Here is a 16,669-nt window from a genome sequence, read left to right as displayed (position 1 = left end):
CGTGGGCAGCTCCCAGCCCTCTAAGTCATGACTTCCCCTCGCCACTGCCCTTCATTACCCTGGCAGTTTTAGAGTCAGCTTCAATGGCCAGCAGCCACAAAGCCTAACTGCAACGGTCTACATCAGAATGCAAGGCCCTGCCTCTCCTCCCAGTACTCCCTGGGAAAGGTGTGTGGGCATGGCCTCACCCATCCTGAGTCTTCTAAACCCAACATCTCATTTACCCTGTCATTCACACACTCAACAAAGTCATCGAGCCCTACGAAGGCCTGGACACTAAGGATGAAGTCCTTACGTGAGACTTATACTCGCATGTGAGGGACCAACGGGAAGCAAGAAAGAAAATAGCCTGGTAGAGGATGCATGATTTCCCTTCTATGTGGAAGCTAGATTTAGCTTATAAACTCATAAGTAAGTATGTTGGGAGGTATGCAACTGCTGGCAATGTATGCAGTTGAGAATACAATAGATTCAAGGAACATCTCAAAAAGAGTAATTCCTTAGCCAAAATAAAAGTTCAGCAAAATAATACTCCAGGTAGTCAAGGGGAATGGGGTAGATGAATGAGGAGGAGAAGAGGAAGAGAATGCAGATAAGAATACAACGTATATCCTAAAAAGTTAAAAAGAGAGAGGAAGGGCTGGGATGTAGCTTAATGGTAGAGTGCTTGCCTCACATGCATGAGGCCATGGGTTCGATTCCTCATGTACCACATAAACAGAAAAAGCCACAAGTGGTGCTGTGGCTCAAGTGGTAGAGTGTGAGCCTTGCACAAAGAAGCTTAGGGACAGTGCCCAGGCCCTGAGTTCAGGACTGGCAAAAAAATAAATAAAAAGAAGAGAGAGGAAGAGGTGGGGAGGGGAGAAATGAATGAGAACGTTGAAGGAGTGACATTGATCAAGATATATTCATAAACTGCTTTGTTAAATGCCAACTCCTTTGTACAAGAAGGAGATGGAGGAGGAGGAAGACGATGACGACGATGAAGACAATAACCTGTCAGTAAGACAACTAACCAGGGTGACCCAGTTCCAGATCATCGAGATGGAGGAGTCAAAGCACCTTAAAAACAGTGAAACAGGAATCCAAAGGAGGTGAAGAGGGCAGATCTAGACAGGGACCGCCAGGCAGAGGGCTAGGCAAAGCCCTGGAGGCTGGAAGGAACTCACATGCTGGGGGAGATGCAAGGGACCCATAGAGGCTGGGGGCTGGCGGAAGAGTGGGGAGTAAGCAAGGCCACTCCAAGACTACCAAGGAGGTAAAAGCCAGTATATAAGACCTTGTTACCTCCATTATTCTAGGTGCAGTTATGAAACCACTAGGCACCTCTACCCAGATCACATGCCTGGATTTTATGGGCTAAATTCTCCTTCTCTGAGAGAAGTACCAGAGAATCCAGCTAGAGCTGGTCTGCATAAATCTCCCCAAAATTTACCTAGTCCATGTCATCTACTTCTCAGAAACTCAGTGCCTTCAGGATTTCACTCCATAGACTAACACCAAAGTCCCCTGGGCTGCCATTCCATCTGCCCAGGCAGATTGCCACCATCTGACCACCTCCTCGGCTCTTGCCCTGGCCACCAGAGGCAAGGTCAGCTGAGGCCAGCACAGTAGCCAACTCAGGGTCAGTAACACTAAGGAAGTCAATGCTCAGGCAGGTGGCAGTCTGGGTTTTCTTTTGGAGAACGAAGACGCCAGGAAAGGTGAGTGGTCCCGTTTCTTGCTGCTAGCAGAACCCCAAAGTCCAGAGCTCCCATGGAGGACAGAATGATCTCTGCCCAAGATCAGCCTTTGGGAAATAGTCTAGCCTCCACCTTCCCTACCCAAGCCACAAGGAAGGCTCATCGTGGTCTTGAGCCATAAGATTGTTCACTTTCTAGAAGTCTACTCTCAGCCCTGAGCTGAGCCCCTGTGCTTTGCTTTGACCCACTCAGTTCTGGCCCTGCCTCATCCTGGGCTATCAATCAGTGTGACACTTCTCTTAGTCAAAGAAGGGTCAGGGGACACAGAGCACGCCTTTGTCCTGTGCTGGGTCTCCACATGAATGGAAGGCCCTGGCCCCACAAGGAATTCTCATTGAGGACTTGGTTCCTATCCCTACCAGCTCATAGCAAATGGTTAGGGAGAAAATGATACAACTAGCATGGTAAAAGAATTTTAGTGTTTGGTAGTACTGGGATTTGAGCTCAGGGCTCTGTACTTGCTAGGCAGGCACCCTCCACTTGAGCCATACACCCAATCCTTTTTATGCATTAGTTATATTTTAGGTAGAGTTTTACATTTTTGCCCAGGGATGTCCTTAGTCAGAGATTCTCTTACCTATCTAGAACACCACACGGCATTCAGGCAGGAAGAATTTATTTACTGTGGCAGACAGATGGAAGGGGCATGTTGATGGGCTGCGTGGGTTTAAGTAGAGAAGGGAGGTGGGGGGGAGAAAGTGTGGACAGGTGAGGGAAGGTGTGGCCACACTGGATACAGATATCACCTCCGGGCCTGGGACCCTTCCCTGGTCTGATGGGAGGAGTGGTCAGGGGCGGCCCATGATGTGACCTTGGAGGTAGGTAGGTCAGGGCCTGCATGGCCCCAAGAAGGCTTTACATTATACCTCCCATATAGCTGGGACTACAGATACATACCACCATGCCCAGCTTATTAATTAAGGTGTGTGTGTGGGTGGAAATGTTTCACTAACTTTTTGCTCCTGCTAGCCTTGAACCAAGATCTTTCTTCTCCCTACTTCCTGGGTAGGTGGGATTACAGGTATGAGCCACCACTCCCAGTTGGAAATCATATTTTATCTATATGTATACTATAATAATAAATAAAAGTTTTAGACCAGATATGTGATAGAAAAACACTCGCTGAGAGCCTTCAGTCTCAGTCATTTAGGGGAGGACATAGAGGCCCCATCTGCAGAGGCAGATTGTCCAGGCTTGAGAGTTTCAGAGATCGTGAAGCAGCTCGCTCCAGTTTCCATGCACTGGTCTTGGTTGGTTTTCACAGGGCTCAGCAAGATGCATGGTACCTGACTTCCTCACCACATGGCTTAAGCATTCTCTTCTAAGCCAAGCATGTGCCTATTATGAAACTGGCTCATAAAACTCCAGTCCTCTCTCCCACAATGGCACTCCCAAATGGCCCACACTGGTGGCCCCAATATCTAAGTAGCATTCTGTTTTTTACTGGTTTCCTGTAGCATAAGAAAATCAAGCCAGGCACTGGTGACTTAAGCCTGTAATCCTAGCTACTCAGAGGCTAAGATCTGAGGACTGCGGTTCAAAGCCAGATCAGGCAGGAAAGTCCATAAGACTCTTATCTCCAGATACTTTTATCCACCAGAAAACCAGAAGTGATGCTGTGGCTGAAAAGTGGCAGAGCGCTCCAAGTTCAAGCCCCACGACCAACCAAAAGAAAAAAAGAAACAAAAAAAAAAAGAAAATCAATAGGTTTTTGTAATGCTATTTTTCCCATTTAAATGTGTGGGGGGTGTGAATGTTCTTTTAAATGGAAGGTGATGGCACATGGTAGCTAGTTTTGTTTTTGGGTTTTTTGGTTTTTTTTTTCCATCTCCTAATATCCACACTCGGAAAAATGAAAAGCTAGCCAATGTAATTGGTACTTAAGACATTGTTGGCTATTTTACTGGTGCATGAAAGCCAGAGACACTCTGGAAGAGGGAGAAGAGAACAATTGTGTGCCCTCTAGCTTAAGGAGGACCAGGCAAAACAAACAAGCACAGAGTAAGAAACCTAAGTATCAAAAGGAAATTAGCAGATGGCTGAGCTGTCACTTAGAACACAGAAAGAAATCGCGAGGGCCCAACAAAGACATTCTGTGCAGTGCTGTAGGATTTTAAGAACACACACACACACACACACACACACACACACATACACTCACACGCACACACACACCTCCAACCACGGTGGGTCAAGATGTTTTCCTGTTTCACCCCTGGAGCTTCATATCCCTGCCTTCACTTCTCATTTTTCCTAAAGAGTAAAGATCCTGTCTTATACTGTATATGTATGTGTGTGTGTCGGGGGTGTGGGGGGGTGATGTGTATGTATGTTGTACTAGGGCTTGAACTCAGGGCTTGGGTTCTGTTCCTTAGCTTTTCCCACTAAAGGCTGATGCTCTACTACTTGAACCACAGCTCTACTTTCCGTTTTTTGTTTTTTGTTTTTTTGATGGCTAATTGGAGATTGGCATCTCCCAGACTTTCCTGCCTTGGCTTCTCCTGAGTAGCTAGGATTATAGGCTTGAGCTGCTGGTATTTGGCTTATACTTAAGAAATTGGCCCAGTGTGAACTTAGCATGGCTGTAAGGAATCTTCTTTGGTTGGTTATTCCTGGGCATGATGCAGTCACAATGCTGAGCCCTTGGGGACTGAGCATCTCTAGAAGGAACTCACCAGCCCCTCTGCATCTTAGGACAATTGGAAGTCTTTAGACAATGATAATCTGGACTCTTGCAGAATCCTATCTTTTCTGTCTCTTCTGGCACTCTCCTTCACCGAGTACTGGCTATGTGGAGAGTTTAACTCTGTGGAGTTAGCAGCTTGCCAAAAGGAAGAGGAGAAAGGAAGAAAGAAAACTTTTTTTTTTTTTTGGTTGGTCATGGGGCTTGAACTCTGGGCCTGGGTACTGTCCCTGAGTTCTTCAGCTCAAGGCAAGTGCTCTACCACTTGAGCCACAGCACCACTTCCAGTTTTCTGGTAGTTAATTGGAGATAAGAGTCTCATGGACTTTCCTACCCTAACTGGCTTTGAACCACCATCCTCATATCTCAGCCTCCTGAGTAGCCAGGATTACAAGCATGAGCCACCAGCGCCTGGCAAAGAAAACTCTTTTTTTTTTTTTGGTCCAGTCGTGGGGCCTGAACTCTTGGCCTAGGCGCTGTCCCTCAGCTCTTCAGCTCAAGGCTAGCACTCTACCATTTGAGCCACAGCGCCACTTCGGCTTTTTTTGTTTGTTTATGTGGTGCTGAGGAATCGAACCCAGGGCCTCAGGCATGCAAGGCAAGCGCTCTACCACTGAGCCACCTTCCCAGCCCCAAAGAAAACTCTTAAAATTGCTTTGAAAGCAAGAAATAGAAGACACTGTTCTTCAAGCACCTTCACCTTTCTGGCCATGCCTCCTCTACCCTCAGTCTACTCCAAAGTAGTCAGAAGTTTGCTCAAATTTTCCACACAAAACCCCTTCTTTTTAGGGAAGAGACCAAACCAAGAATAGGTGTGTAGGGGGGGGATTCTAGAAACAGTTCCCACCGTACAAGCTGCCACTGCCTTCTGCTCAGAGCCCCTGGTGATCAGCTACTCAGTATTGGAAAGGACATGGGCTGGGGGACTCAGCCCCACCCCAGTAGCATGGCCTTGGACACTCCCCATTTCACGAGATGTCTAACCAAGCTTCCATATAAAAGGGAAGTTGATCAGGGCTGGGGAATGTGGCTTAGTGGTAGAGTGTTTGCCCTAGCATGTGTGAAGCCCTGGGTTTGATTCCTCAGTGCCATATACACAGAAAAAGCCAGAAGTGGTCCTGTGGGTCAAGGGTAGAGTGCTAGCCTTGAGTAAAAAGAAGCTCAGGGATAATGTCCAGACCCTGATCTCAAGCCCCAGAACTGGCCCAAAAAAGGGGGATAGGGGAGTTGATCATGCCTATCGCCACAGAGATGTTTGATGGAGATCTGTTCTGAACTTGCGAAAGCTACCCTGTCCAACACAGTCTCATACTCCAGCCACAAGCTGTAGGTAGCTAATCAAATGTAAACTCATTTAAATGGAATAAAATCCCCAACTCAGTTTCTTGGTCCTGAAAGCTACATTTTAAGTGCTCACTAGTCACATATATTAGACAGCAAGATATACAACATTTCCATCATCACCAGAAATTCTACAAGACAACTTGCAAAGGTTTAAAATAACAACCAAACCGAAGCAAGATGACTTCTGAACATCTCAGCTAGGCCCGTTTTCTCCCCATGGAAACCATGGTGTCCTAGAGACACATCGCAAGGCCATCATCTATGATCTGTAAGATGAGATACTGACTTCAAGTCGAACCCCAAAACTCACTACCTCCAAGGCTTCCAATGCCACCCCTCTTGTCAGAGAGATGTACCTCAACTCCAGACCAAACTTTGAACTCTGTCTCCACAACCTGAAGCTCAGCCGCTCCACAGGTTAATCTTCACCTTTTCTTAAATCTACATCCTGGGACCACTTCCCTCAGCTCCATGACCCTTGTCACCCAGAAGCCTTTGCCGGCCTAACGTTTTCCACAAGTCCATTGGTTCGTGCCTCAGCGCCTCCCTGGGCCCCTCCCCTGGAACTCTACCTTAGTTTGCCTGTGAAATTTGCTGAGTGGAGTCTTCATCCATGGCTCTAGCTGTTTCTTCACAACCTTGACCTTTAGCTGCCATAGGAAGAGAACCTTAATATCAGAGACCTCCGAGGCCAAGGAATCCTGGCTGGCTCACACTGTGGAAACCCACGGGGACTCATCTTTTCTATACATAAGCCCTGTCTAGATTCTGCGTCCCTCAGGTCCCCATCTGGGGTCTGAGCCCCCAGTTGGTGAGGCCTCAGAGCCTCGCCCCTCTCCACCACAGCTGTATTGGGCCGCTGCTTAGACCTGTTGGAAACAGCACTGGGGCTCAGAGGCCGGCCAAACGCCGGGCTCCAAAATAGCAGTTGTGTTCACATAAAAGCCTCTAATGAGAGAAAGATGCCATTCTTGGCCCCTCATGAGCTCTCTGCAGACGCCGTCTGGCAGGCCAAGTGGGCCTCTACCGTTTGGCGGCCTGAGGGGAGGAAGGGGAGGTGTGAGTCAGACCTTGGCCCTAGCCTGTCCGCCTGGACCGCCCTGCTAATTGCATTAGCAAATGCTGCAATGCTGGGCCAGCTGGGGGCCGAGGGCCAGGGGCTGGGGCAGAGAGCAGCCCCAGTTCCCACTGGCTCCAGGAGGCCTGAAGAGGGAGACCTTTGGGCACACCCAACCTCAGGGCCTTGAGGACTTGGCTGGGAGGAAGCAGGGTTCTGGAGGCTTCTCCAGGGAGACCTCTGGAGATGAGAGAAGGCAGGATGGAAACCAGGAATGACTATCATCAGGGATGAGCTGTCATGAACCATTTCCTGGGATGCAGGAAACACCCAGGGTATTGAGGATGGTTCTATGATTCCCACAGAGCTAGCCACCGTGACTGCACCAGCTCCAGACACAAAGTCCAGGACAAGGGGACAAGCCCATCATTCCAACACTTTACTGCTCAGCCATGGCCGGGCAGAAGCACCACAGACCGTGTCTGAACTCGAACCATGTGACTGGAGGCCACCCTGCATCCCCTTGGGGAGCCTTGTGTCCTCATCTAGGAAAAGCTCACACAAGCAGTACTTGCCAAGACGGTAATCAAGTAGACATTGTCCTTTATTTATGGAACCTTCAATTTAGTTAGAGGGATCATTATTAAAGAAATAAAGAAGCAGAAGAATAGAAATTAGGAGCTGAGGTTAGAGGCAAGGGGCGGAGATCCAGAGTAACAATGCTGGTGTGGGAGTGGCTCTAAATGGATTGGTTAGGGGTAGCCCCTCTGAAGAGGGGCACAGGAAACAGAGCCTGGACAGATGAGATGGGGAAAGAAGACCAGGAGAGAATAGCTTGTGCCATAGCCTAGAGGTGGCACATTCCAAGAACCCAGGCTGGGTTTAGTGAGCAAAGGTGAGAGCTGAGGGTCCAGGCCAGGACCCCACTGCAGAGCAAGCATGATATGTTGGGGGATGACAGCAAGATCAGTCAACGAGCTACTGCAGGCATACAGGACCACAGAGGCAGCAAGGTGCAGACAGGTTACAATAACAAACAGGACTTGGCAGGGATGGGTGATAAAGCCCAGGTGACAAGAACATGTCCTGGATGGCCCTCACGTGTCTGAGGGTGCCATTTCATCAAGTAGGAAAGACCTGGGCTGGGAGGTGGCTCCGAGAAAGGGACAACACCAGCTCCCTTTGGGATTAGGCTGTCTGGGAAACATCAGAACAAATGTTAAAGAAACAGGAGATGCAGGAGTGGCTGAAACGAAGAGAGATGTAAAGCTGGCCTTCAGTGGATCAGAGATAACATTTACAGCTGTGAGAGAGCAGGATTTCATTGTAGGAGAAAAAAGAAAGACAGAAGGAAGAAAGACAGAAGAGAGAAAGAAAGAGAGGAAGAGAGAAGGAAGGAAGGAAGGAAGGAAGGGAGGGAGGGAGGGAGGGAGGGAGGGAGAGAGGGAGTCCTAGGACTTTCTCAGGAAGCCCAGTACTGGCAGAGGAGAAGTAGCAGTAGAGATCCATGTAGGACACAAGGGTGTGGAGGGGGCCAAGTACTCCATGGCTGCCACAGGACCCAGCACCACTCCCCAGTAGGCCTCTGGCCAATGACATTCCTTACATATTCCGTTGGTCAGAGCCTCAAGGGGAACACATGCTACATGGTATTTGGGGGGAGACTGTGTCCTTCTTGTTATTGGGTGTTCACTGAGGTCCTACAGTCATTTCCTTAGCCACATCCTATCCTCCCTGCCAACTCCCGGTCCATGGGATGATCTTCCAGGTGTGACCACCCATAGGCTCAAGCCTCTGGCTCTAGGAACATCTAACAAGCCAGTGAAGAACAGGAAAATCCCAGCCCTGCCCTCACCAGTTTTCCCAAGGTTTGCCAAGCCTTTACCATAACAAGATTCTAGACTAAGTGCTTTGGAGTATCACCTCATGTAATTGCTTCGTTCTACTACTGCTGGGGGACAGTGAAACATAGTCCCCACCCCCAGGTACCAGTAGCTCACGTCTATAATCCTAGCTACCCAGGAGGCTGAGTTCTGAGAATAAGGGTTTAAAAGCCAGCCTGCGCTAGAAAAGAAGCTGTGGCTCAAGTGATAAAGAACTAGCCCTGAGCAACAGAAAAGCTCAGGGACAGCACCCAGGCTCTGAATTTGAGCCCCAGGACATCCTCCCCTCCCCCCCTCTTACACACACACACACACACACACACACACACACACACACACACACACACACACACACACACACACACACACACACCATCAAAGCCCAACACACAAAAAGCACTTGGAACATACTGGGCCTATTTTCAGCCCAAACCCACATATGGGGAAATTAAGGCTTACAGTGGTCAAAATCACTGGGCTAGTAACTGATGGAAGGTTTGAACCCAGAGATTCTGGCTCCAAAGCTGGGGCTTCTACTCACTTGCTCTGATCTTGCCCTTTGGAATGGGGTCCTTACAGGGTTAGTATAGGGAAAGGGGTGCTGACCAGCTGTTTCAGGGACTAGAAAAGAAAAAATAGGGTACTTATAGAACTGAGATGAGGACCAGCAAGAAAGCTGTTCCAACATTCAACACATATGCAGACGCTCTTGAGGATCAAGAAGGCAGGAGAAGGCCTAGGTCTTCTGAACTTAATGGGGAGTTTCGATAGAACTTGAGCAGCAGAAAGAGACCTGTCAGTTCAACCTGAGCTAGGCCCTGTCTGGTTCAATCCCTTCTTCTTGAGCTTTTTTTTTGTGCCTGGGATGCTACATGCCACTGGCAGGGAGACACAAAATGAAGGCCACACCTGTAGACGGCACATACAACATGCCAGATTTCAACTAAACATTTGACCTAAGTCACATAATTTATCCCTTGCAGCTCTGGGAAGCAGGAACTAATATAGGGCACAGTTTACAGAAGAGGAAATTGAGGCACAGAGATCTTTAAGCAACTTCCCCACAGTCACACAGCCACTTGGTGATAGAGTTGGCATTTAAACCCAGGTAGTGTGGCACAGGCTGCCAGACCCAGGATCAAAATACCCACTGAATGTAACCATGGTCCCACGCTGTCTGTGCACAGTTGCTCATTTACCAGAGGGAACATGAAAGTTAGACCTTGGGCTCTAGAACTAAGCTACCAGATTCACACCCAGGCTGGGGCTGAGCCTCAGCTGCACAGCTTAGACAAATAGCTGACTTCTGTAAATGGGGAGAAAAAGCAAATGTAGCTTCTAGGGCCATTGTGAGGATTAAAAAGTAGTAAGATGTCTGGTGCCGGTGACTCACACGTACAGTCCTAGCTAGTCAGGAGGCTGAGATCTGAGGATCTTGGTTTCAAGTCAGCATGGGAAAGAAAGTCTGTGAGACTCTTATCTCCAATTAAGCACCCAAAAGTTAAAATGGAGCTGTGAAGCTCAATTGGAAGAACATCAGTCGAGCAAAAAAGCTCAGGGACAGTGGTCAGGCCCTGAGTTCAAGCCCCAGACTGGCACATGGGTGCACACACACACACACACACACACACACACACACACACACACACACAAAGGGCTTCAAATAGTACCTCACAGTGTAAGAGCTGTAGAATGTTGCTATATTAATCCTCAAAGACAACTCTGTATATTATTTTATGGCTGAGACTCCAGGCTAAAAAGAAGACCAGTCACTACCCAAGGATATAGAGCTAGATTCAAACACCCAACTCCCTGGATTCAGTACCAGAATTCAAGGCACAGGCTAAACCTTGACCCTTCCTGTTTGAGTGGGGGACTGGTGACAGTTCCTGCTCAATATCTGCAAGGGTTCTGCTCCCCTTCACATCCCCTTCCCCAGCTGGGGCAGGGATGGAGTGAGCCAGTCTGAGAAGTCTGGACAGTTTTCCCAAAGCAACAGTTATAAACAAGACACTGTCACCCTACAATCTTTTCCCTCCGCTGAACTGGCCGGGCAGACCTTTGTCAGCTGCCTCACAAATGCATAAACACATAAATTATAAAGGACAGAGTTGCAAGGCCATAGAAAGAAAGGCAGATGCCCAGATCAGAGAAGAGGATGGCCCAGCTCCTGATCCTGCCAAGGTACAGGGAGGAGCTAGGGGACACAGTGCTGGACACCCGCAGACACAGGGGCTCCCTGGGGTCCAGTGATTAGGAAGGGAGGAAGTGGCAGCCTCCTGGGGTTGCTTCTGGGAGAGGAGGAGAGAGAGGCCGGGGGGGGGGGGGAGGGGGGCTCAACACTGCTGTGCTTGGGTGCTGGGTGGGGCCCACAAAACCTGGGGGCTCAGAGGATAGACTGAGTCTCCATATGATCCCAGCCCAAGACCACATTGTGGGCAGTGAGTGGCAGGGTGGCACACACCCCTCCTAGAATGTTCTCACCTCCCGCTGACCTCCTAGGCACCACCCACTTGTGCAATACTGCTAGAACATTCCCCACATGGCAATCTCCCCCCTGCTCCTCACCCCTACCCCCAGCTAGGAGAGCAGCTGTGGAGAAAGGAGAGGGAGAGGCAAAGCCCCTTGGGAAGCTGTGGGAGCTAGCTGTCAAAAGTGTGGAGCCAAGAGCCCCACGTTCTACAGGGCGATGGATCCAGCTATCTAAGGCCAACACTCCCCCCCACACACACACACACACTGCCCACGTGGTTCTCATTAGGCTCATTAAGCAGCAAAATAGCAACAAGCAAACAGCTCCAGAGACTGGCTAATTAGCAGCCAGCTTCCTCTGTGGACAAGCCCACCCCAAGTAGGAAATGCTAACACCCCTCCTTCTCCCCCCCCCAGCAATGCCCGCAGGAGAGCTGCCAGCCTCTAGCCTGGTCAGCATAGGCCTGCGTGAAAGAACAGAGAAAGAATGGGGGGCCAGGTGCAGCAGAGACTGTGACCAGCTCAAGGCTCACCCAGCCTTGAATGTCCAGTGTTGAAACTCCAGTTGGGTATAGAGAAATGCTAGAAGATCATAAGTGATTTAGAAAACAGAGCTTCTGGGTCTGGAGAGCTCCATGTGGCCAAGTCAAGACCCCTCAGGCAGCTGGAGAGAAGCCCATTCCCTGTAAAGCTGCCTGCTCCAGATTCAAATCATTCAGCAATACTCTCCACCACCCAACGTCTCCCCCCAATGGCTGAATTTCCCAAACCATAGCACACACACACCCCCAACTCCAAATCTCTCATCTCCAAAGCCCCGCATCTCCAAGGCTGGTCAGATCCTTGCAAGTACTGGGAGCTTTCTAGAAATCATCCCAGACCTCCCTCATACCTGCCACATTAGCAACTGATGTCTTTGGAGCCATGAAAACAGCAGGTGTGAGTAGAATCCTCAAGGCAGACCCAGACTCCATTCAGCGCTCCTCAGCCATGCCTCTGATCATCTGCTTTGAGAAAGATCTGTGCCTGGCCCAGATCCCAGAGCTTCTGAATAGCTTAAGACCAATGGACTATCCACATCTCTGGTTTCTCTGCCTAGAGATGTGCCCAGAGTGGTTCAGAGCTGGTTTTGTCTGCTTCTCCTCTGATGAGCTGTGTGACCTTGAACAAATCACCACCTCTCTGAGGACCATTTTCTTCTCCCTCCTCTTCTTCCTCCTCCTCAGTTTACCTGGATCTGTGCATGTGCTAGCCCAGTCCCACAATGGAGAATCTGAATGACGGCAGAACAGTCATCCTCAGATCACAAGGTAGAGTCAGGTTATCTGGTTTCAAATTTTAGTTCTGCCATGACCTAGACATGTGTACCTTAGTTGAGGTTCTGTTATCGCTACCTCTGAAACCAGTAATGAAGCCTCATGCACAAAGATCATGGCTCAGTGGAAGCCTGGGTGTGTGTGGCGGGGGGGGGGGGGGGGGTGGGGGGGGGAAGGGGAGAGGGAGTGGGGGGCGCGGCGGTCAGGACTCTTCCTGTTTTGCTCCTTGGTATTCACAGATCTAAGAAGATTCCTTTCTTTCCTCTCATTTGAACTAGCCTGCCAGGTCTTGAAGCAGTCCAACAGAAGGCTGTCCAGACACGGGATCAGAGCTTCATCTGAGTATGGACCCCTGGGCCTAAGGTCAAGGCAGCGATGGATTCCCTCAGGACACAGCACGAATAATGCCCTGAAGATGTGGGATGGAGAGGCTTAGGGGCCAGGTGTACTCTGTTGACTACAAGCCGGTAGGGGTGCCTAAGGGAGCCTGCGAGCAGGGAAAGTAGGCACTGACACAGTGGGACAGCAGGCAGGAACACAGGCAATTTTCCAGGTGGACACATTATAATCTCCCTTCCATTGTACATTACTCCCTGTGACCAGGCAGCAGGCTGGGGGGGAGCTTGCTGCTCCAGGTTCTACAGCCTATGGCCTGGGGTCGGGGGTGGGGGGAGATAGGAGGCACTTACGTTTGATACAGTGATTGGTGCTATTTGCAGTTGTCCATCCCGGGCAGCACTGTCCCCCACAGACATTTCTCCTGCAAGATCAGCAAAACATGATCAGCATAAGAATGCTCAGAGCTGGGGGAACGGCCTAGTCTGGGGGCCTCTGATGGTTCTGATGATTGAACAAACAACAGATAGGAAGGTTTCACATCAGAGGCACAGGCCAGTGACCATGATGATGACAAGATCGGAGAGGTCTGCTCACTTGCCAAAGCCCACACAACAGCTAAGTCCCAGAACCCACCAAGGCCAGGTTGGTGGGCTAGGGAGTGTAGCTCAGTGGTAGAATCCTTGCTTGCATGCTTGAGGCCCTGATTCACCCCCAGCACAGTGGTGGTAGACACAACCGTGGATTGGCTCAACTCTAAGCCAGGCTCCAACTCTATATGGCCCTTTCTCAAACATACACACACTATGCAGATGCTGGTAATGCAAGGGAAGTTGTATACATGTGGTCTCTAGAATGCACATATGTGCCACCTGCCAACAAAGGGTGCCAGAAGAAGCCACAGTATTCAGCAGGCCCATTTGTCATCAGACTGAGCGCTCAGTGGGCAACTAAAACAAAAGAATGTCTCTGCCTAAGAGGGTGGCAAGCTGGTAAGAAGATGGGGCTGGAGACATGACCAAGCTGTCTCTGCCTCTTGACCATGCTTTTCATTTGGGGAAGCTTAAGTGCACTTCCCATGTAGTTTAGGGATGGGTCAGTCATTTCTCCAACTACTGTCTTGGTGCTGGCTCTGAGGGCACCTTCATGAGTCCCTGATCTTCGGTCTTGAATGCAGCACTCAGCGCAGTTGTTCAAATTTTTCCCTCAGATGAGTGGCAAGCACTAACAACGGCAGCAGGTTCCCCAGCTTTCTATCAGCAGGCCCAAATTCCCAGACCAGGGTAATCGCCAGTAATCTCCAGGGTAATTCTCCCTTATTCTGGGATGAGGCTCTTCGGCCCAGGCCAGGCTCACAGAGAGCGGAAATGAGTGTGAGAGAGTGATGTGATGGCCAAAGGCCAGAGCAGTGGCCATTCCTGGGATCTCTAGAGCCAGTATGGCAAGCATCTGCTCCCATCTATGAGACTGTTTGACATCTGAGTGGACCCCAAAGCGTGTATGGTTTGGGAGGCCTTACAAGAATTCAAAATAAGTTCCTGTCGTTTGCAAAGGGCTGAGTTTCATTCCTGGCCCTTTGGCCTAAAGTTGTGGGGAGCTGCCCCTGGGTGAACTGCTAGTTGTAAGCGCTGCTTCTTGAGGCACCATCTTCAGCAGCTTCCTGGCTCCATGAAGTTTTCCTCCTCCTCAGAGCCCAAATCACCAGGCCCTGGGAAAGAGGCTGCCCTTCAGACCCAGGCTTTCTGGGCACTCTGGTGCAATAGGAAAACTGTCCGTCCGGTTGGAAGTTGCTAGCCCTTGCGGCGATGATAAGAGAGCTAGGAAGGTTTTGAGACAGCATGCCCTGGGAGTTCCCTAAGAACCAGGGCCTGTGGGAACCCAAATCACGGGACTGAGAGCCTGCTTGGCTGGCAGGTCATGGCATCAGTGTCATAGTGAATCAAAGACTGTCTGCAAGGGGCCAGGTTGGGGATAGGAAGCCACTCAATAAAGACGTAGATACCCAATATCCAGACACTTAGTAAGAGCCTCCTAGGCTAACAGGAAAGAGGGAGGCCAGCAGGGAGCTGGCCAGGCAGTGGGTGTTCTACTGAATTCAAAGTAAGCTGACGAGCCTGATAAGCTGGGGCTCAGATCCCTCCAGAAATCAGCTCTCCTACCACTCAGAGATCACATGAACGCAATCTTCCGGCCCTATGTACTCAGCAAACACTAGCTTAAGGATCACTTGTCGAGGCCATATCTACCTGACAGCCTGGCACAGCTGCTTTTCTCCCTGGGACAAGGGTTGAAAATCTCCCACAGCACTGCGCTGACTCCTATGAAACCAGTCTGGTCCCCACCTGCCTGTGTAGCTTAATCTCCCCATCACCTTTCCCTCACCTCTGTGACCATCTACAAACAAAGCTGATCTCCTTCAAGGATACAAACTGGTCGCCATAGAGGTCTCATATAGATGTCTTTTCTGAAGCTACTTACTGTCTGCCTGGAAAACCTTTCCCCTCTAATTCAGTGAAATCTTTTGCATACCCCCAGACTTCCAAATCAGACATTACCTCCTTCTTTTAAAGCACACTCTCTTCTTCATAGGAAGAACAAGACAGGGGCTTGAGCTCCTAAGATAACCAATGGCGTCAGACTAGAACTGAGCATCATTTTGTGTTCTTTCCAATTTTCCTACAATTACCTTCTCTTTTAAACAAGCAATACTACTTTCAACCGATGGTAGTGATGTTAAGTTTCCTTTTTAACGATGAATTCAATTTATGTAGAACAATGAGTCAAGGCCTGTTTGTAATGGCAAAAAAAATGTAATTCATCTGAATGTCCCAAAACAGGAGGATGAATAAACAAACTGTGGGTATATTTAGACAAAGGAACCACAGTTAAAATGAATAAACTTGAGCTAGTTCTATTTTGTGGTTAAATCTCAAAAATCTAATGGTGAAGGGAAAAATACCAAATTGTAGGAGGAAAATACAATATGGTATCACTTATCTAAGCTTAAAACATGCAAAGTAACATTGTGTATTTTGTGGATGCATGCATCTGTAGAAATAGTATAAAAGCATGCATTGGAATTAATAAGAGTGGCAGTTCACTCTAGGAAGAGAGGGTAGCTAATTTATTGAAGAAATCTCAACCAAAAACATCGGAAACACAGTATATCAAACTATTAAGTTTGCTGGATTATGCATTCCATTGCTTCCAATATCCTTTTGTATGCTTGTAAAACTTTGTAATGTGCTAAAATAGATAAGATGTGAAAATTCAGTTATCTTAGCAATATATTAATTTAAAGAAAAATAACAGAATACAAGGGAAATATTGACGGTGGTATGTGTGAAGCTGGTTCAAGAAATACTGAATACTGAGAAGCAGTGGTTTAATAAAGTCCCTTCTAAACTGCAAATTACATGAGTGTAAGAATGGTATCTACATAAGTCACTGCTGGTCTAGATACCTAGCACTGGGCCCAGCACATATGTTAAAAAATATTTGTGTACAACTAAATTCTCACTGAGTTGAAAATTCCATAACTGTCTAGACCACTGCTATATCTCAAGGCCCAGCAAATAGGAAATCTTTCACAACTTGTTGAATTGGGGGAGGGGGAGGGGCAGCGAATCCCCCCTCCCCCCCCCAAGCAGTGATGCAGTTTAATGTTCCACCAGCAGGTGGCACTTGATCCTTGGCTTTGAGCAGCCCACCAGCCAATACTCAAAGTGATTGGTATGGCTAGATGCCACAAGCTGGAATGGACCTGGGTTGAAGAAGTCAGTGGACAAGACTGTCACTCAGCCTCTCCCTAGTGGCCATGAAGTGGCTGAATGGGT

The 16,669-nt window shown here is 48.9% G+C and overlaps 1 protein-coding gene across 1 annotated transcript in view; it reads right to left on the bottom strand.

The window, feature by feature from the left end:
* Nucleotides 1-16,669, bottom strand: part of Ltbp2 (latent transforming growth factor beta binding protein 2) — a 128,557-nt gene that overhangs the window by 81,743 nt on the left and 30,145 nt on the right. Inside the window, exon 6 of the mRNA XM_042692836.1 lies at nt 13,187-13,257. Coding sequence (XP_042548770.1) covers nt 13,187-13,257 — 71 coding nt within the window. The remainder of the gene's footprint in view (nt 1-13,186; nt 13,258-16,669) is intronic.

The sequence above is a fragment of the Dipodomys spectabilis genome, unplaced genomic scaffold, assembly GCF_019054845.1.
Source record: "Dipodomys spectabilis isolate Male_0828 unplaced genomic scaffold, ASM1905484v1 ptg000157l, whole genome shotgun sequence".
Lineage (NCBI taxonomy): Eukaryota > Metazoa > Chordata > Mammalia > Rodentia > Heteromyidae > Dipodomys > Dipodomys spectabilis.
This window is presented reverse-complemented; position numbering and strand designations above follow the sequence as displayed.